Below are 21056 nucleotides of genomic sequence, written 5' to 3' on the forward strand. Positions count from 1 at the left end.
AGGATGAACATCTAGGGCCCAACTTAGGCACACGCCTATGTTGCTCCAACTGCCTTGACACAACTTGAGTGACTCAAGAGTTCTGCCACTACCTCATGCCATCCCGGAGAGCCATGTTAATGCCTATTGACACAGAATGTTCAAACTCGTCCAATCAAACGGACATTTGCAGCATACACCCTGGACCAAGGCTTGAACCCCTCCTATAGGCAAGGAGGGTGAGCTCCTTTCTTTCAAGGAGGCATTCGCAATGGGGCACATATGCCATTGCTCACATTTTTATGGAACATTCGCAGTCATGACAAACATCCATTTAACACCCAACATTAGACACAACAAAAGTAAATCAATAGTGGAGTACACTGTAAAAGATCACATGGCAACATATCTTAGGATCTGTACACCTCATGATAAGGAGGTCAATATAAAGAATAAATTGCTAAAAATTTCATATGCACACATTCTCATCATTCACTAACCTCTCAGCTCTTACGTGCATGCATTCTTACCTCTCAGCCAGACTCGAGCCTGTCTTAAAGCCAAGCAAGGTATCATGTTTGTTTTGAGAGGGTTTACCAACATCGATAGTTTGAGTCGCATAACAAGCTATGGCAGTTACACAATAGTGCGAAAGATTGATCAGTTGCCACTCATATCTAACTATCAAAATCTTCTCTACCCAACCCTGTAACGTATGCTTGCATGAGTCCCAAAAAATCAAAAAGTAAATCGAAGGCCTAACATTCTAAGTTAAGCAATGCACATATGGAATGGAAGCCATTCGTGGAGCATAAACGTTTGGCCATCAAAGCATACCAAAAATGAGCATGAAAACTTACATAAACAAAACAAAAATGTCCACCAACCCCTTTTATTGGATACTGTTTGGGCATCTGAGCCTTTATTTAGAACAAAACTGTGCATCAAGGCACTGAGCAGCTTCTAAAAAATGATGGCAATAAGTAATCAATTTCCTAAAGCCACATCAAAACTGTGACAACTATCCTTGAACTTTATTCTTAAGTCTCTCAAAATTGTCTACGCAGGCTGTGAAAAATCCCAATGTGGGGGGTCCGACTCCCGGAGAAAACTTGCAAAAAAGTTGTGTCACTACTTTGCCCATTCCTATGCCTTGGAGACCTCATGAATTGCATTTGCCAAATATTTCACATTGCCCGATGTGACACCTGCCATGCTGCTCACAAAGCAGTAGTATGCATGGATATGTAAGAGCCACTATATTATGTACTATTAAGCAACTGCAACCCCACTGCCAAATTGTAAAGAAAACTGAATTTTAAAATATGATACCTGATACGCCCGTTCCTAGTCATGTATATGTGAAATTCCTGTGTCATGCGATCTACTTGCTCCGGGGTGAGGCCACTATAGCAAAACATCCCGATCTGACCAGTAACAAACTAGTTTAGAATCTACAGGAGACCCTACTACAAAACCCCAAGATTTGTACCACTAGCTAAAAAAGTGACCTGGTTAGTGACATGCTCCCAGCTGTGTTTGGATCCCAAATCTTCTAGATTCTTTCGTAAGGCAGTCCTCATGCCAATGATGCGATCTGCCATACCCTGTAGGAAAATCATTACATTAGATCAAGCTCAAGACTCCACACAGGTAACAGAGCGATAATAATGCTTTGTCACCTTGACTTCCTTGAACCAAAGAGTCTTCAAATCTTGGTCAGACAAGATGGTTGTTACTAGAAGAGAACCGTGCACAGGAGGACTGCTATACATGGGTCGAGCAATGTACTCCAACTGACTTTTCACTGCAGTTGCCTGGGTAGCATCATCGCACACAACACTGGTTTGCCAAAAAAAATTTGTTAGTCAACTAACAAAAAATTTGATAAAATCACACATCATCCAGATAAGAACTGCTCTTTACTTGTATAGCCCAACATGTGATATATTAGCACAGACACAACCTTACCTTATGCACCCAATTCTTTGCCCATATAGGCCCATGCTCTTTGCAAAAGATTGTGCACAGGCTAGCTGATGGCCATCCTCTAAAAAGATCCTAATTGCTTGGTTGTCCCTCTGTGTGTCACCGCTTGCAAATCCTTGATAAGCCATGTCAAAGAGTGGAAAATGTTCTTTCTCCTACACCCAAAAGACACACTATCAGAACAGAATAATCTTAGCATTCATGAGCACTTTGCTAGGCACAACACAGCAAAGAGCTAAAATCACATTAGAGATCACTTAAGGTGACTTGACGCATTTTCAGATAAAAGAGCTTTATAAATACAACCACTATCACCTTGAAAAGTTGAGAAAGTTCCTTCCACTGTTCAGGTGTAGGATCCACTCCAGTTGGATTATGAGCACACGCATGTAACAGAATGACAGATCTATTGGGAGCTTTCTGCAATCATAGACAAAAGAATGACGACTTCTTCAAAAATGTTGCAAAATCAAGTAAACTGTTTCACTACCTTATGACTGAAATGGACAATTACAGAGAAACAGTAAAGTAAATAAAGCACATCATGAACCATTACATACATACAGCCTAACACTACACAAGCTTACCCTCAAGTCCTCCTTCAACCCTTCAAAGTCTAACCCTCGTGTGCTGGCTAAGTAATATCTGTAAGTATGCTGATTCACATTTGCATCTCTGAAGATGTTGTGATGACTGGAAACAATAAATTCAAAACCAAATGTTCCCATAAGAACTAACTGGAAAGACAACCTGAGAGAGAGAGAGAGAGAGAGAGAGAGAGAGAGAGAGAGAGAGAAGGTTGGACTTACTTGGACCATGTTGGGGCTGGCAGGTAAGCCTCGGATTCCGGTCGAAACCTTTTGATAAAGTCTGCAAAAAGACGGACAGCACCTGTACCAGAGAGCGCCTGAACAGATGCAACTCTTTTGTCCTTCAGAACTTGTGCGTCCTCACCATAAGCAAGCCCCACAGCTAGCTCACAATATTTTGCACTTCCACCCATTGGCAAGTACTCCCTGTAGATTTTTATTAAAAAAATTAGCTTTCTTCAATCTTCATAGCTTTACAATACTTTGAAGAATATTAAAGTGTCAACAGCCTTATCACAAAGACAATTTCAATAATTGTATTAAGTGTCTTCACAAACAAGCCTACACACAATGCAACCCTTACATGAGTTCCCGTCCTCCTATGCGGACTTCTGCCTGCCTGACACATTCAAGCACCACTGGTTTGCCTTCATCATTGCGATAAGCACCCTAGTGAAAAATATTATTGAATAACAGTGAGATTCTACACAAGAATGAAACCTGATGTACAGTGAGACAAACATTTTACAATCAGGTCTGTAAAAAACTTAAATGAAAAATCTCAACAAAGTGTGATAAATGTGTTTACTGTATTTAAAAAAAAACCAAAAAGATATACATGATGAAACAAGACATTAGTGAGGGAAGCTGGGAAAAAAAAAATCAAATCCACATGAGCCTACTGCATTACAAGAATTGTAGCAGTAGGCAAAACCACGCCACATGACAAAATTTGTGGGACAAGCCCTAGGACTCCATAAACCCATCACTAACAACTACGAGGTAATCAGGAAAGTTTTATGTATTCAAAAAGAAAAACTAGACCAATCATGTAATGCTTGTATGCTTTGAAACTTGTCTGCAAAGAGGCATGTTTTGGAGGGAAAATTTTGATGTGGCTATGAATGCAAAAAAATGAGCTTCCTGAGTGATGCTAGCCTAAAGGATTTATCCTGTTGACTGTCATGATCAAATCAAGAGTAAACACAGCCAATTTAGTGGAGGAGACAAAAAATTATTTTAAAAAAATGCATCAATGTGCACAAAATATGAACTAATTACAAGCAAATATAGCGTAATTTATTGAAGAAATACTAAGCCTGCAAAATTGTAGTTCATGCGGTCCCCATGAGATTGATGGCACTCTGGGCGCTCAATGGAGAAAATAAAATGAAATGCAAAGTAAAGAATTTCTTCACGATGTACAAAGCGGCTAAAAGGTTGAGCCACACAAAGCAAGCAATTCAAGGTTTAAGGATTCCTACTCAAACTAAGCCAAATATGCGCAGTAATTAGCAAACATTACAGACCGGACAAAAGGCACACTCATTTGCAGCAACAAAAATGTGCGATGCGAAACATAATCTCGCTGTGCAAAACTAGAAACGTTGCCGAATCCGTTCACTGAAACGTTCTCAGTACAACAACGCTGCCGAAGGCTGTCAGAATCGCTCGCTTAACATCAAAAGGCAGTCGGAATCTACAGCACAAAAGCGGAGGAAATCTCCGTTCAATTTTCTACAAATACCGAAGCGCGGTGTGCCCGCAGGAAGGCACAATCACTGTCGGAGACAGAAACCGACAATGAATCGAAGCGCAAGCAGCAAAATCAAAAGGAGAACGGAGGAGAGTAACACGTACCACGCCCACGTTGATCTTGGAAGGGTGAGTGTCTGCGAGGTAGGCGGAGGTGACGCCGAGGATGGGGTCGCGGGGGGCGGGCTGAACGGAGCTCCACCAGCTGCCGGACGACATCAAACGTCTGCCGGCACCGTTGCAGCCAAGGCCGCATCCATCAAAGGCGAAAGAGGATGCGCCGGGCGCCAGCCGCCGCGCAGAAGAAGACAGCAGAAACGCCAACCGAGATCGGTACGCCATAGCCACAGAGCTTCGAGAGCAATACCGAAGAGGAAAGGCAGCAGTAATGGCAATGGCAAAAACTCGATGCCGTGCGTGCCCCGTCGACGAAGTCCGTGTGTAAACGGCCGTTTTCTCACCTACTCCAGATGCCTAAACGAGACGTTTTGCCTGGATCGTCGGCATCGTCTGAGCCGTCCGTCCTCCATCGGTTCCCACACCAACCTCACTTGAGGCCGTTTTCACACCTGCGATTGGGCCGCTACACTTTTCGCCCGGGCTGTAGAACCTACCCACTTTCCCACACTTTAGGCAACAAGAAAAAATAATATTATCAACATTTCTTTCTACATAAAAACTACTAGTATTACACCCGCGCGTTGCTGCTGCCGACCAAGGTTCCAGAAAAAAACTTTTTCCTCTCTACAACCATCTCTCTCTCTCTCTCTCTCTCACACACACACACACATGGCCTCTCCCTCTCTCTGTGACGTACACACACTCTCAAATGTTGAAACTCTCTCTCTCTCTCTCTCTCTCTCTCTCTCTCTCTCTCTCTCACATGCACACACATATACACACGTGCTCTCTCTCTCTCTCTCTCACATGCACACACATATACACACCTGTTCTCTCTCTCTCTCTCTCTCTCTCTCTCTCTCACACACACACACACATGCACACACTTCCTCTCTCTTCTTACACTCTCCCACACATAGAAGCGCTCTCTCTCTCTCTCACTTACACACACACTCTCTCTCTCTCTCTCTCTCTCTCTCTCTCACGCACACATACACATATGTAAATATATAGTACATACAATATTATGTTTTAGATACATAGACATATATACTTATACATATATACATGTATTTAAAAATATAAATACAAACATCGACATAATTTAATTAATTTTGATTAAATTTTAATGTGCGAAGATGAGTGATAAGTTGTGGTCACTTTTAAATATATAGATAGATATATCATACACACATCTAAACACACACACACACACACACACACAAACATATATATATATATATACATATGTATGTGTATATATAAATGTAAATAGAAACACACACACACACACACACACACACACATGTATACACACATATACATATATGTTTTCTATTTAATTTATATTTTATTAAATTAAATAGAAACACACACACATGTATACACACATATACATATATGTTTTCTATTTAATTTATATTTTATTAAAAGATACTTTTTATTCTCTATCTCTCACTCTCTTTCTCTCTCTTTTCACCCTCCCTCATTACACCTCTCTCACTCTCTCTCCAGGTCTGCCCCATCTCACTCTCTCTCTCTCACACATTCTACACATAGATGTAGATGTACGCACATGCATGCATATACTCTCTCTCTCTCTCTCTCTCTCTCTCACACACACACACACACATGTACACACCGCACATACACTAATCTAAACGCGCACTCTCTCCTCCCACAGAAACTATCTCCTACGTAGAAATTATCTGTCGTCTCTCTCGCTCTCTCTCTCTCACACACACACACACACACACATGTACACACCGCACATACACTAATGAAAACACATACTATCTCTTCCCACACAAACTATCTCCTACATAGAAATTCTTAGCCTCTCTCTCCCTCTCTCATGCACACACACACACACACACACACTCTCTCTCTCTCTCTCTTCACGCACACTCTCTCACATAGAAACTCTCTCTCTCTCTCTCCCTCTCTCATGCACACACACACACACACACACACTCTCTCTCTCTCTCTCTTCACGCACACTCTCTCACATAGAAACTCTCTCTCTCTCTCTCTCTCTCACACACACACACACACACACACATACTTAAATAGATTTACAGACATATCTATAATTTTAATTAATTAAATTTTAATGGTAGGGATGAGTGGTGAGTTGTGCTCACTCTCAAATAAATGCATCTTACATGTAATCTCTCTCTCTCTCTCTCTCTCTCTCTCTCTCTCTCTCTCACACACACACATGCACATGCACACTATTTATATATACATGCTTACATACCTATAGATACACATACATACATAATATATATAAGTGTGTGTATCTATAGGTATGTAAGCATGTATACAAAGATTTAATTGAAAGATGTGAGATGAGATCTTCTTAGATTCAAATTCAAAATTGCATTGGAAGATGTGAGATTTGGCTCCTCTTCACGCTTGCTTGCAGGAGGAGTGGTTATTTTGAAATAGTCCCACCTCCTTTGCCCACGTGGAGGGAGGTGGGGTTGTGGTTAATCCTGTATAGATAGCTAGCAAGTTGGCCTACAAAAAAAGGCGCTCCTCCACGCGATCCCTCACGGCACATGCGGGCCCGTATGCCAATGCATGTACTAGTGCATGAACACATGGAGGTGTTAGCATACTTCGGTGTGAGGGAGATCAATATATATTCGAACACACACACACATACCCACATCACGTAGCCCTGACGGCATTGAACCCAGTCCTCTCGCTGGAACTCAACCGTTCTACCAACTCAACTGCGCACCCGTGGGCGGTGTTAGCATACTTCTCTCCAAGCTTATGTGTTTCCTACTGCCTACAAGTGGCCCAAGGTAAAACTAATTTTGCATTCCTCCAGTACTAGTAATTCCTTGCTCAACCTACTATAGCAAGTATGTCACCCATTATCAAGGTGGTCCAGCGCTCTATGCAATGAGGCTCTTAGAGACGTTTTCCCATGGTTCACAAGACCTTGCAAATCTATTATGCAATTTTGTTGGACTTCTATTTTAGTGCCATTGACAAGTGGACATGTCTCCCATCGCAATCCCTTACAAACACAAATACGATTAAGCTGTGCTAGTGGGTACATGTGATTTGATATTATGGTTGTCTATTTCTCATGACAGCGTTGGGATTGATTGTTGTGTTCAACTGATTGTTTAACTAACATCTAGATTATGTCTATTGGGTATAGGTAGTGAGGATGTGCGAAGTTACCAATTGTGGTGTCCCACTATACGAGGGTACCAATTAAGGTATCGTATGAATGGTGGACTCAGTGGTGGTGTGAAGACAAAGATCATGTGCTAATCATGCTATTTTTATATTAGCATTTTATTGATCATTTGTAGCCTATCATGTGGCTAGATTTAATATATGTGCATTTTATTGATCATTTGTAGCCTATCATGTGGCTAGATTTAATATGTGTATGTGCACAAGGTTATTTTATGTGCGTATGTACACAAGATTATTTTATGCACGTGCGTGCATAAGTAGTTGTATATGTATAGGCCCATTTATATTGATTATTGGGCAAAGGTTTTGTCATGTGTAAACCTTGGAAACTTATTTATATATAAAGCAAAAGTCTAAAAGTGAAAAAGTTACTATTATTGGCTTCAAGGGCCAAAAATATGAATATGACATAAATATCGTGCGTGTGGGAGAAGGAGCCACACACATCTGGGGGAGATTGCACCCAATGATCTTGTTTTTGTGTTGATGATAAATATTTTTTTCTTCTTATGCTATGCTATGGTGTGTTAATTTAATGTGTACACCCTTGTTTATTTGAATTATAAGCTACTTAAATACTTGGAGAAAGATTCATGTTTCAGTGGTATTAGAGCAACGGCCAAGTATATGAGGACACATTCTTCAAAGCTTGAATTCAAATTATTTTTTTAAGTTTAAAACAAAAGAACAAGTTATGGAAGATTTACCACAACATCCCACAATGCAAGAACAAATCGACGCTCTTCGTGCGTTCTTATATAAAGAACAAGAACTTCAAGAGGAAATTTCAGAAGAAAGCTTTAAAACAATTAAGCAAAAGTAATAAGAATCAAATAAGAAAAGTTAACAAATCTAAGAAAAGAGACACGCATGACGTGAGACTAGCAATAAAAAGTCCAAGAAACGTGTGCCTACATGTTACAAATGTCGTCAAAAGGGACATTATGCTAAAAGTTGTCTAACAAAAGGGGAGAACAAGTTCTTTTCTACATACACAACTGATGGCAAATATCTCAAGCAAGAGGGTAACATCATCGATACATTATTAAACGGTGCAAGTATGTCCTCAAATCTTTCTACAAACAATTTATATTTGTTTCTACTTTTGTTATCATTTCGAGATCATAAAGACTTTGATAGTAAACCTTAGCAACCCACAGTTCCAAGCTACTTTTGTTATATCATTTCTAGATCATAAAGACTTAGATAGTAAACCTTAGCAACCCACAGTTCCAAGCTTAAGCTTTAGTTAGTCGAATTGATTAACTAAAGAAACATTTACATTTTATTATGATAAGTATGTCAATAGATTAATAATTCAAGAATTATAAACAATCTAAAAGAAATTATAATTTTTGAATTCAAGTATAGACATCTATCTTAAGACCTCTAAACAATTTAAATTTGATTCAAGACCATTTCAAACCTCTACGAGAAGATTTGAAGAATAACTTGATCATTAAGAACAATTTCTTTAACATGTTACTCACTTTTCATTTCACCAGTCTTGTACACTTTAGCACACATAATCTAAATATTTTTCACAACATAGATCAAGTAAAAATTTAAATTAAAATATATTTTAAGATAAAGAAATTTTATATCAAAATTTAAGTTTTAGAGGGAACTGGGCACTCCATCCCAAACTTCCATTATGAAGAAGTGATATGTGGAGTTAATCTGGCGGTAAAGGATATCAGATTGATGTTATGTAGTTACACCAAACACATTTATGTCTTCTATCTTACACCATCTTATGTGTGTGTGTGTGGGATGTGCCTTTATGGTTTGAGACACTTAGTGAAAGAAAGCAACATCTAGATTAGCCTTAGATTAATCTAGATTAACCTTGGATTAGCATAGATTAGGAAGATTAGCCTAGGTTTGGAGAGAAGAAAGGGTATTTTTTCATATTCAAGTGATTAGCCTCCATAATGGCTTATTTTGATACATATACATGACCACCCCTTTCACACTATCATTAATGTTGTCCATGGGCAAGGTCCATTTACCTTTTGTTTATATGAGACCACACTTTGTTACAAACCATCCCCACCCAAGAGGTTTCGTCCTCAAAACCATTGATATATACAACCACAATCCACATGGATGGAGTATATGATAATGGACTCATGTTAAACTTCAAGCTCATGCTCACACCATGTATGTGAAGCCAAAATTGCATGTAAACTACCCAAAAAGCTTTCAAAACAAGCCATAACATCTACCCCATAAATGGCATAAGAGCCTTGTGTATCTTCCAAACACTATGCATCCAAAACCAAAGGATATAAGGCTATCCACATTGAATTTACATAAATTTCCAGTAAGCTAATTCACTGTTCTTGACCCTTGTTGGACTTCCAAAATGCATCCAACAATCCTTCAAACCCTTCTAATGTAGAAGCGGGTTTCCAAGAATCTTCTTCCTTAGGTGGTGTTTGTCATTTGACTTAATAATCCACTAATTTTTGGTTTTTGCGACGAAGAACTCTTTCTCTTGTACCCGAAATTGTTTTTGGCATATACTCAATCATGTCCTCCTCGTTCATAAGAAGCTCATTTGTGAGCATCAAACTCACATCTTTGCATACCAATTTGCAATCCATCTTTGCTATGTGTGCTCCCACTATCAACCAAAACATGTGCCACCCATTCCGTTTATGCATGCCTTCAACCTTGATATATGCATGCCTTCAACCGTTTATGCATGCCTTCAACCTTAATATACTTGCACCTTTGCAACCAGCATATGCACCACTTGAGATATTGTATAAGGTAGCCATATTATCCTTGTCATGATGAACACACATAAGCAACTTCACTCTTATTTGATCTACTTGGATCAAAAGGAAATTCACTTCCATTTTTTACATCTTTTGCTTCACTCCTCTTTGATCCACCTGAATCAAAAGGAAATCCACTACCATTCATTACATCTTCAACTTCATTGTTGGCATCTTCAAAGAAATCCTCATAATCTTCCTCTTTTGTGTCTTCATGGCAACGTATGGTGAGAATCATGTTTAAGGACATCTTCTTGGCTTTTCAAATCTTCCAATGATCCTTGTTCCATTTGTCACCACACTTGAAACACAAGCCTTTGTTCTTCAAGTTATTAATGTGGTCTTCACCAATAACCTTGCTCTAGTTAGACGCTTTGACATCAATTTGCTTCCCCCCATCAACATTTGAAGGTCTAGGAAGAGAGTTACCAAATCTAAAATTTTATCTCTCGCCTCTTCCATAAACGATTGGGAATCTAGGAAGATCCGTGTGAGCTGCAACATCATTTGAAGTCTTGCCCATAGTTAAAGTGCCAAAATCAGCCCTAAACTCATGCCTTGTTCCGTTTCCATGCGTATACTTTACCTCATAAATCTTCACAAGAAGCATGGCCTCCTTGATGGTTCCGGGTCTTTGAGCATCCACATCAACCTTAATATTATTTTGTAGCCCTTTGATGAACTTCCTCAATTTTTACTCCTCACTCAAGCCTTTCAAATGAAGAGAGAACTTCATGAAGTTGTGCACCTAATCCTTAACATTGCCCATTTGAGTGAGATTATCCCATTTCTCCACCATCCTTGATCTATTAAGGGTTGAAACAAAGGTTCTCCTCATCTCATTCTTGAAATACCCCCAAGTAGTGATCAAATAGACATGAGCATTTGAGTGTCACCACCACGCATGGGAATAGCCCTCTAGATGCAAAGTAGCAAACAATACCTTTGCCCTATCATTACGAGAGCTAAGCTCAAAGTAAAGCTCCATTTTTTCAATCCATTCTTTGAACTCCTCTTTGGTTGAGCCTTCACCTTTGAGCTTAGTAAATGGTATCTTGTCCTTCACTCCCTTAAACTCATCTTCATCACCACCTCGATGACGATCATGAGGTCTATGCTCAAATGGTCTAACATGGTTGCCCCCAAACTCATTGAAGTGATGTGGTCTACCATGACTAGATTCCATCTCAGTGGAATGATGACCCATCTCATTGAAGTGATGACCTCCCATCTCATTGAAGTGAAGACCTCCAATTTCATTGAAGTGAGAAGCACTCATATGAGAAGGATTCCAATTTTCATTCACCCTTGGTTCTTCCAAACTATGTCTTTGCCTTTGTCCAAACTTCTCCCTTGCATTGAGAAGACTCCATTCATTATAGGACCATGCATAAGCATTCCCGGCATACTTGTTCCACCTTGATGCATCAATGACAGAGACAAGTTATCCTTTCCTAAAATAGACCCATGATTTCTATTGCCATGGGCATACTAGCTTGAGGAGTATGCGATGCATTTGCATGTGAAGCTCCCACAAAAGGTCCATAAGCTTGTGGCCCCATTGGTTGAAAGGCGTTTGGTGCATATGGATGCAACATAGGTCCACCATAAGCTTCTTTGCCTTTATCCGCATCTTGCCTTAAACCTAAGAGTCCATCATGCAACTCTTTGCTCATAGAATCAAACTTGTCCACCATGAACTGAAATCTTTGGTCCATCCTATCATGCATGCTTTGCATGAAGTACATCATGCTGTTCATGTTCATGTCCCTGCCATCTTCAGGCATTTGTGGGACATATGACTCTTAATGCATCCCTTCATTGGCATTGCCATTTATTTCTTCTTGCATTGCTCCTTGGGCATCTTGCCTTGCCAATGTGCCCACTTCGTGCTCAAGAGCTTCCTTGTAGATTCCTTTGGTGGGTTTGGTCTTCGGCATCATCTTAAATGTCAAACGACTTTTGGAAAGGCTCCCGAACTTCAATTTGAATGTTCTTGGGCTCTATAGAGAGGTGATTTAATACTCTAGTCACCTATGTAGTTGCCTTTGACTTTGTGAACCTTGTACTATTCTCTGTTTTGACTTTTTTTTTTGAAAAGTCAATCACAAACCAAAAGTGACCAAATCTTGATCAAACGAAATCCAATTTTGAGGATCTTTAGCTTGATGGAATGCTTAAAGCAAGCCTTACGCATTCATGTCAACACTTTGATCAAGTTTAACCAATAGCATTCCTTTGTTTTGACCCCTTTGACCAATCAACTATTACCATTTGACCAAGTCAACCGTGTCGAAATTAAGAGATTTTTAGTTTGTCGAGAAGATAATGGCATTTACTACGCACCCACATGCTCAAATCTCAAATTTAACTTGTTGTTTTTGATTGGGCCCACTTTTTGCCTTGCGATGAGTCTTGCCGGTTAGAGATGCAAACGGTGTCGGAATGGAGCACTTGAGGGCTCTAGACGTAGCCCTTGGAGAGTAGAATAAGATTACGTAAACCACTTGAAAACAGTCCCAACCCTTCTAGTGTTATAGGCTACCACACCTCCCAAGAAGGAACTTTAAGAATTCACCTTTGGAAGAAGCAATAGATCACAACCATCGTAGGGAACTTACCAATGCTTCGAGCTCGTGTCCCTTGAGGTCTCCAATCTCACTTCAAGAAGCTCCAATCCTCCAAGCTTCACCTTCACGTTGTCATCGTAGAGTCGGTCACACCACCACACAAGGCAATCTCTCTCTTTCACTCCTCTACACAAGCATACAAGCATAGAGAAGGCACATGTACTAGAGTACACTCTCACACTCTCCGTCAAGACAAGGCACAAGCTCTTATAGCACAAAGGGGGATTGTGTCCATTTATGAGAAAATGACTTATATACAACTAGCCCTTATTCACACTTTGGCGCCCAAAACTTACTAACTAAGGCATTGGGTGGCCTGTGTCTCATAATGCTACAACTTTTATAGTGCCTTTGCATGACACTTATTAATGTTCTCAAATAGAGAAGAATACTTGTTAATCCAGGATGGGATTAGCATCCCCCCTACTTGATGTAGATTCTGTCCCCAGAACCTGTTACCGAGGTCGAAAGACTTGGTCGCCGAACTCATGGCAATAAAAGTTCTGACGGGATTGAAGCTTTTTTAGGGTTCTTTTGAATGCAGAATGTGAAGTCCAAAATGTTGTATCTACCATGTCTTCAAATGTACCATGCATGTATGCTAGTAGACATCTGAGGCAGTGGTAGTACAACATCATGCCACGCTCATTGGGGCCTTGGTTCATGTTGAAGAGTAGCTGATCTACCTCAAAGCCACGCTCATTGGGGCCTTGGTTCATGTTGAAGAGTAGCTGATCTACCTCAAAGCCACCAAGTGGTGGTAGCTGCAAGGTGTCACGGATCAGATCTTCGAAGATGAGGACTTGCTCAATGGTACCATCTACCTTGGTTACCTGTCCTCGCTTAGTGGCTTTTGAAAAGATGCAGGGGAGAAGAGAGCTTAAGCTCTTGCAAGCACACACACACTCACAAAACCCTAAAAGAAAACACACAAGGTGAGAGACTGAAAATCTTCTTCTTCTTCACACAACACTCAACACACCATATACAAAGATAAGAGTACACACAATCTGAAAAGGTACTCAACCAAATACATACTAGGGTTCTCTATAGTGTGAACCCAACTAAATGAGCTGGCGTTATAACTATGCAAGTCTCTAGAATGGCTGTCACACAGCCTGTCATCCCACTGGCCGCATATCACCCATGATCTCACCAACCATGCGAGTGGTGTAAGTGTGGGGCCTATCCCCCAGGCGGGTCATCAGTGTCCACTGCCTCACTAGATGAGCTCGATATCTCAACACTCCCCCTCAAGCTCAACTCCATCTCATGTACACCAAGCGAAGCCCTGAATCTACGGAGCTTCTCTGTACCCAATGCTTTGGTGAAGATGTCAGTAACTTGATCCTGTGTGCTGACATAAACAAGGTCAACGTCTCTATACCCAATGCTTTGGTGAAGATGTCAGCGACTTGATCCTGTGTGCTGACATAAACAAGGTCAACGTCTCCTGCCAAAGCCTTCTCTCAGACAAAATGGTAGTGGACCTCTATATGCTTCGTGCAAGCATGAAAAACTGGGTTCCTGGCGGCCAACTGTATACTGCTAATGTTGTCACAGAAAATGACAACTTGTCTATCCACCACTAATAGACCCAAATCTGCAAGTAGCTTTCTCAACCAAGCTACTTCACATGCTGCCATAGTAGCACCTCTATACTGGATAGAGCAACCGTAGGCTGCTTCTTGCTGCTCCAAGTCACAGCAGCACTCCCCAAAGAAAACATGAAGCCACTAGTAGATCTTCTATCTGATCTTCTATCTGAGATACTACCAGCCCAATCAGCATCTGTGTACCCATGTACACATATCTCTGTCCCAGTTTCATAAAATAGTCCACAATGCAAATTAGACCTCACATACCTCAGTATGCGTCTCAATGCATCCAAATGCGGCTTCCGAGGAATCTGCATAAACTGACTCACCAACCCAACAGCATAGCTTAAATCTGGCCTGGTGATCGTCATGTAGATCAAGCTTCCTACTATACGCCTATACATAGTAGGATCCTTCAAAATCTCTCCTGAATCTGTACTCAACTTGCCATTCTAATCCAATGGCATTGAGATAGGCTTACAGTCTGTCATACCATACTTGGACAACATGTCTAAGCCATACTGTCTCTGCAGTAATCCAATACCATGTGGTGACCTAATCACCTCAATGCCCAAGAAATATCTAAGCTCCCCCAGATCCTTCATCTCAAACTTATGTCTAAGCAAGATCTTTACATCAGCATCATGGTCCCCGTAATGATCAGGTCATCTACATAGATGACAACAAGCACAACCCCTCTATCACTGTGTCTCACATACAGTGAGAAATCTACATTGGCTACATGAAAGCCAATAGTGACAAGATATTCAAAAATCTTGTCAGACCATGCTCTTGGTGCTTGTTTTAAGCTATACAAGGCTTTCTTCAACCTGCAAACATGCTTGGGGTGACTCACATCCTCATAACCAGGTGGCTGCAACATATACACCTCTTCCTGCAAACATGCTTGGGGTGACTCACATCCTCATAACCAGGTGGCTGCAACATATACACCTCTTCCTGCAAATCCCCATGTAAGAATGCATTCTTTACATCCATCTGATGTAAAGACCATTGCTTTGATGCAGCCACTACTATCACAACTCTCACTGTTGCCATCTTAGCAACTGGGCTGAAAGGTTTTTCATCTCCTTGGAACCACTTCTCACCATGATTTTTCATGTGGTTTGAAGCACCTGAATCAACGTACCATACATCATCTTTATGTGTTTCTTCAACATTTTCATACATGGCATTAACGACATGCTACATAACAAACAACCTTTCATTATCCTCATTGTTTCTGCTCGAGGATGCATAGTTGTTTTGTTGCAATTTTCCATTTTGCATGTCAGCATGCTTCTTATAACAATCTCCCTGCACATGTCCAGGCTTACCACCACAATAAAAGCATCTACGTGTATCATTATACTGCCTTTGCCAATTTCCACAACCTCTTTGACTCCCCCTGCCCCTCTGAATTGGCCTCTTCCACCTACGTGTTGTTGTAGTTATGAATTCTGGGACTGTTGGTTGTTGCTGCTCTGCTGGCCATAATTCTGATTACCTATTCGGCCACCTCCTTGGCCACGTCACGGCCTCCTCTATCTCGTCCTCTTCTCCTGAACTTGTGTAGAAGGCCTTCTCTTCTATAATCAACATAGACACCAAATCTGTGAAATTGGGAATGTTTTCCCGAGTCTGAATAACGTCTTGATGAGTGCCTTGTATTGTGGCCCGAGACCATGTAAACAGACCTCCACCTTATCATCATCATCATCTACTGAAATTCCAATAGATGCAAGGGATTCCACAATACCCTTGATCTTCAATGCATAGTCATTCACAGACATACTCTTTTTCTCCACAGTATGAATTTCATTCTTCAACTGTATCTTTCGTGCCTTGGTATCCGTTTCATAGAGTTTTACCAAGGCATCCCCCCACGCCTCCTTGGGGGACTTGGCATCCTGTATGTGCCCAATCATGGTGTCCTGTATATACTGATAGAGAGCCAATACATAACTTTTCTGCCTCCTTGGGGGACTTGGCATCTTGTATGTGCCCAATCATGGTGTCCTGTATATACTGATAGAGAGCCAATACATAACTTTTCTGGCTCCTTGGTTCCAATCCTTGAACTCTTTCACATCTGCAGCAGTTGGATTGATCTCCAGTATCTCTGGTGTCTCTTCATGCTCACCTTCTATGTAGTCCCAGTAACCCTTTCCCATCAGGAAATTTGTCAACCTGAACCTCTAAGCATGGAAATTATTTTTGTCAAGCTTCTCAGCAACAATCTGGTTTATGCCATCATTTGACATCTTGCCAGACACACAAATTTACCAGAAACAGCACTCTGGTTTGTCCTGCACAAACTCCTGTATTTTCTGTAGCGGTACTGTACTACACTCAAATGTCACAACCAGTGGCCTCAATGTGCATACATACACCCAATGGCAATTGTTTGACCTCCTTGCAGCACACACAATGTCCTGCAGTTCTTAAAACAGAGTTCTGCGCATAGAATTGATGACTTACCCACAATGCTCGAAATCGCTTGCTTTTCAAAAACGGAGGTTCTAACACGCCCGAAACGTGTTTTCGGCCCAAAAATTCAGTCCGATAAGACAGCATAGTTTCCCTATAGCTTAACTCCCGCGAAGAAAGCTCCTCAATCCGAAATCGTTTGCCGGTGCCTCCGGTAGAGCTCTCGATAAGAGTGTAGTCGCCAACACAAATAGGGAAGAGTAGATGAAGCTCTTACCCTCGTACCGCTTCCTGTGCTTCTCTTGCTTGCAGCTCAGCCCCCTTAGCATGAACTAGGCTCTGATACCATGAAAAGATGCAGGGGAGAAGAGAGCTTGAGCTCTTACAAGCACACACACACTCACAAAACCCTAAAAGAGAACACACAAGGTGAGAGGCTGAAAATCTTCTTCTTCTTCACACAACACTCAACACACCATATACAAAGATAAGAGTACACACAATATGAAAAGGTACTCAACCAAATACATACTAGGGTTCTCTATAGTGTGAACCCAACTAAATGAGCTAGTGCTATAACTATGCCAGTCTCTAGAATGGCTGTCACACAGCCTGTCATCCCACTGGCCACATATCACCCATGATCTCACCAACCATGCCAGTGGTGTAAGTGTGGGGCCTATCTCCCAGGCGGGTCATCAGTGTCCACCGCCTCACTAGATGAGCTCGATATCTCAACAGCTTTGTCATAAGTCTAAGTATTCAACACACAACTCTGTGTTCATTGTGCAGGGAAGGCAATTAGCCATTCTTCTTAGCCCTACCTTCTCCAGCTTTGCTTTAGCTTCTGCATCTTCTAGAATCTGCAAGCATTCCGGGCTATGTTATTGCATGGCTATCTTTCCATGTACAATTTGGACATCCTTGGCAATTCTAGATCCATGGAGTAATAGAAACCAATGCCTTTGTGGGACATCGATTCAAAATATGACAAGCACACATTACTGCTTCCACCCAAAAGATATGTGGTAGTCTTTTTGCCTTTAGCATACATCTGGCCATCTCCATGAGTGACCTATTCTTCCTTTCTGCAACCCCATTCTGCTGTGGAGTGTAAGGAGTAGTATACTGATGTTTTATACCTCTACTCCCAAGAAAGGAATTCAGCATATGTGACATATATTCCCCCCCTCGGTCAGAACGGCGGAGAGTCTTCACCTTGCATCCTGACTCTGTCTCAGCAAGTGCTACAAAGGCCAAAAATGCATCATATACCTGTGATTTCTGTGTCAAAGGATAGACCCAGCATATACGAGAGAAGTCATCAATAAATGTTGCAAAACATGGGACCACAAAGATCACTGTGTATAAGTTGCAACTTTGCAGTTGCTCTTAGAGCCTGATCACGTGGGAAGGAAAACCTATGCATTTTTCCCAAAATACATCCTTCACAAATGTGATCTGGAGGCTTCTCCATGAGAGGTAGATCTGTAAACATATTATGTCGCTGCATAAGCATAAGACTACCAAAATTTACATGCCCCATGCGAGCATGCCATAATATGCATATACTGTCCCAAGTAGCTAAGCTTTGGACTGCATGACAATCTCTTTTTTTTGTCCATCGATGACCCCAAGGTACTTGCCTATGTGACAGCCGGAGTTTCTGCGACTTCCGGTTTGGGGGTGTCGGATGTTGACATTTGTAACATTGATGTAGAAGTCAATCATAACGACTAGTGAGAGCATGTGGTCTTTTTTCCCTCTTTTTTTTGGGTGCGTGTGTGTGTGTTATATTGAAGAGAAGGGTGTTAGTGGGGTGAGCCAAAAACAAGTGTATGATACAAGATGTAGGTGGGAAGGTATAAGCCATGAAGGTGAGTGATCTTTAAACGTGAGATAATAGGGTCTTAACCCGTGAGACCATTAAGACGTGAGATGGTTAAGCCGTGAGAGCGCAGGGTCTTAACCGTGAGATAGCAAGTGCTGACCTCGTGAGATAGCAGCATGGTTTGAACTTTAAGGGTGTTTGACTTAAAAAGTTATGATTTGTCACAGTGCATTGAGAGTCAGATTGTGTGGCCTCTTTCAAAGTGGGTACCGTGAAATATCAGGTGGCTTAAGATGTGAGAAGCCTTAACATGTGATGTGGTTTGTCCGTGAGATAGCAGGTTTTTTGACCCGTGAGTTAGCAGGTTTTTTGACCCGTGAGTTAGCAGGTTTTTTGACCCGTGAGTTAGCAGGTTTTTGACCTCTAAGGTTTTTTTTACTTAAAAAGCTGTGATTTGTTAACGTATTGAGAGTCACATTGTGTTCCGTGAAATATCAAGTTGTGAGTGATCATTTTATGTATGTGTACGATACATGAACATATGCATGTATGCAGTAGCCACGCAAAATAGAGAACTTGCAACACGGTTTTCATCGCTCGCAAAGAATGAACATGACATGCGATTTGCAATTCACAAAAGAAAGAAAACAAAGGTTAGGCATAAGATCCCACCTCAAACATCGAAGTTGCAGAAGAGCACTTGAAAATAAAAAGTGATGAGCTGCAATACGTGAGCGATGCAAACGTTGAAGAATTCGCAAAAGTGGAATGCACAAAAGAGGAAAAAATTCAATTTTATTGAGCGACCGTCAGCCTTGGCAGCTGTCTTAATGAAGTATGCCACATGGCATTCTATGATTGGCAGAGGAAAGGTGATTGTTTCATGTCATGAATTAGTAAGGTGGTTCATGACGTTGTCAGGCGTTTTTCTGAGAGGTATTTCGGGCTTGTGTACATACGTGTGCATGGTGTGAATAAAGGTTTTGCTCGGGAATGCGTTGCCAGGTGTACAGGATGGATGACTTTTGTTTTAGGCCTAAGTGTTTGCGTGTCCAGAGTAAGGTCCGTGGAGATGGTATCAGCCAGCTGTTCGGCTCTCAGTATGTGACACCCCAAAGTATAAGTGGGCATTGGAAGGCTGTGTTTGAGGAGGTATGGAAACCGGGGAGCAATTATTGATGTGGCCAAGGTAGTATTGAGCATTGGTGTGAAAAGGTGAGGGTGGCCATCCATTGGGTTTTAACCAAAATGAAAATATAATATAATATAAACATGGCCAACTAAAGCAATGGCCACGTAGCAGCCAACCTTGCTGCCAGCGCAGGCCGTGGAAGGTTAGCGAAGAAGTTGACAGGCTGGCGAGTGCGGGTCGAGGAGACGCCGTGTGTAGCAAGGGCCGGAGAGGAAAAGAAGGGAGACGCTTGCTGGAACGCCGCAGAGCTGCAGGCGCTAAGGGTGAGTCGCTCTCGGGTGCTTGGTGGCCGTCGTGTAGAGAGGAGAAGGCTTCTTCGGATGTAGGCAAGAGGCAACCGCAGCCACACACAGAGGGGAAACCACCCTTGAGGTGGCAGCGCAGGTGACAGAGCAGTAGAGGTTGCCGCCCAGAGAAGGCTCGTGGTGATCTGCAGACAAAGAGGAAGGTGGCGTCCAGCTGGAATCGAGGAGGAAAAAAAAAGGGAACCGCCTTGTTGATCTAGGCTCTGGAGTGGTGCTACTGGGAGACGCTGCACAGCAGGTTAGGCATAAAGAAAGAGAGGACCGCCGTGGAGAAGCCGGGTGATCGTGTGAAGGGGAAGGCAATGAAGTGTGAGCACAGCCTGTGTGAAGCACTGCTACTGCAGATGTAAAGAAAGCCAGCTGCCTTGCGAAAGCTAGCGGGTATCGTTGCTGCAGGGAGGCAGTACAGGTGAGGAGCCGCATGGGGAAGTGAAGGCTGGCGAGTGGTGACGTGGAGGCATCCCCTTACTTTGGGTTTTGGATACAAAGAGAGCCGCCTGTGTATGAGTAGTCGCCTGAAGGGCGCTTGTGCAGACTGAAGCGGGATACAGAGACCGCTTGCAGAGGCTCTTGCTGAGGCACTAGCTAGAGGCGCCTGAATAGTGAGAGGCAGAAGTTGGCGCAGA

The 21056-nt window shown here is 41.9% G+C and overlaps 1 protein-coding gene across 1 annotated transcript; it reads right to left on the reverse strand.

The window, feature by feature from the left end:
* Nucleotides 1-787: 787 nt before the first annotated feature.
* On the reverse strand, nt 788-4736 carry ASP1 (aspartate aminotransferase 1). The gene is made up of 10 exons (XM_086783094.1): nt 4419-4736; nt 3142-3227; nt 2778-2984; nt 2556-2661; nt 2284-2388; nt 1951-2123; nt 1662-1821; nt 1491-1586; nt 1312-1406; nt 788-1195 (listed from the first exon to the last, which is right to left on the reverse strand). Exons 1-10 carry the CDS (start codon nt 4653-4655, stop codon nt 1126-1128), a joined length of 1335 nt encoding a protein of 444 aa, XP_086639220.1. The 5' UTR covers nt 4656-4736; the 3' UTR covers nt 788-1125.
* Between the last annotated feature and the right edge of the window lie 16320 nt (nt 4737-21056).

Source organism: Cibotium barometz, chromosome 45 (assembly GCF_041138505.1).
Source record: "Cibotium barometz isolate CiBa-2024 chromosome 45, ASM4113850v1, whole genome shotgun sequence".
In the NCBI taxonomy this organism is placed as follows: domain Eukaryota; kingdom Viridiplantae; phylum Streptophyta; class Polypodiopsida; order Cyatheales; family Cibotiaceae; genus Cibotium; species Cibotium barometz.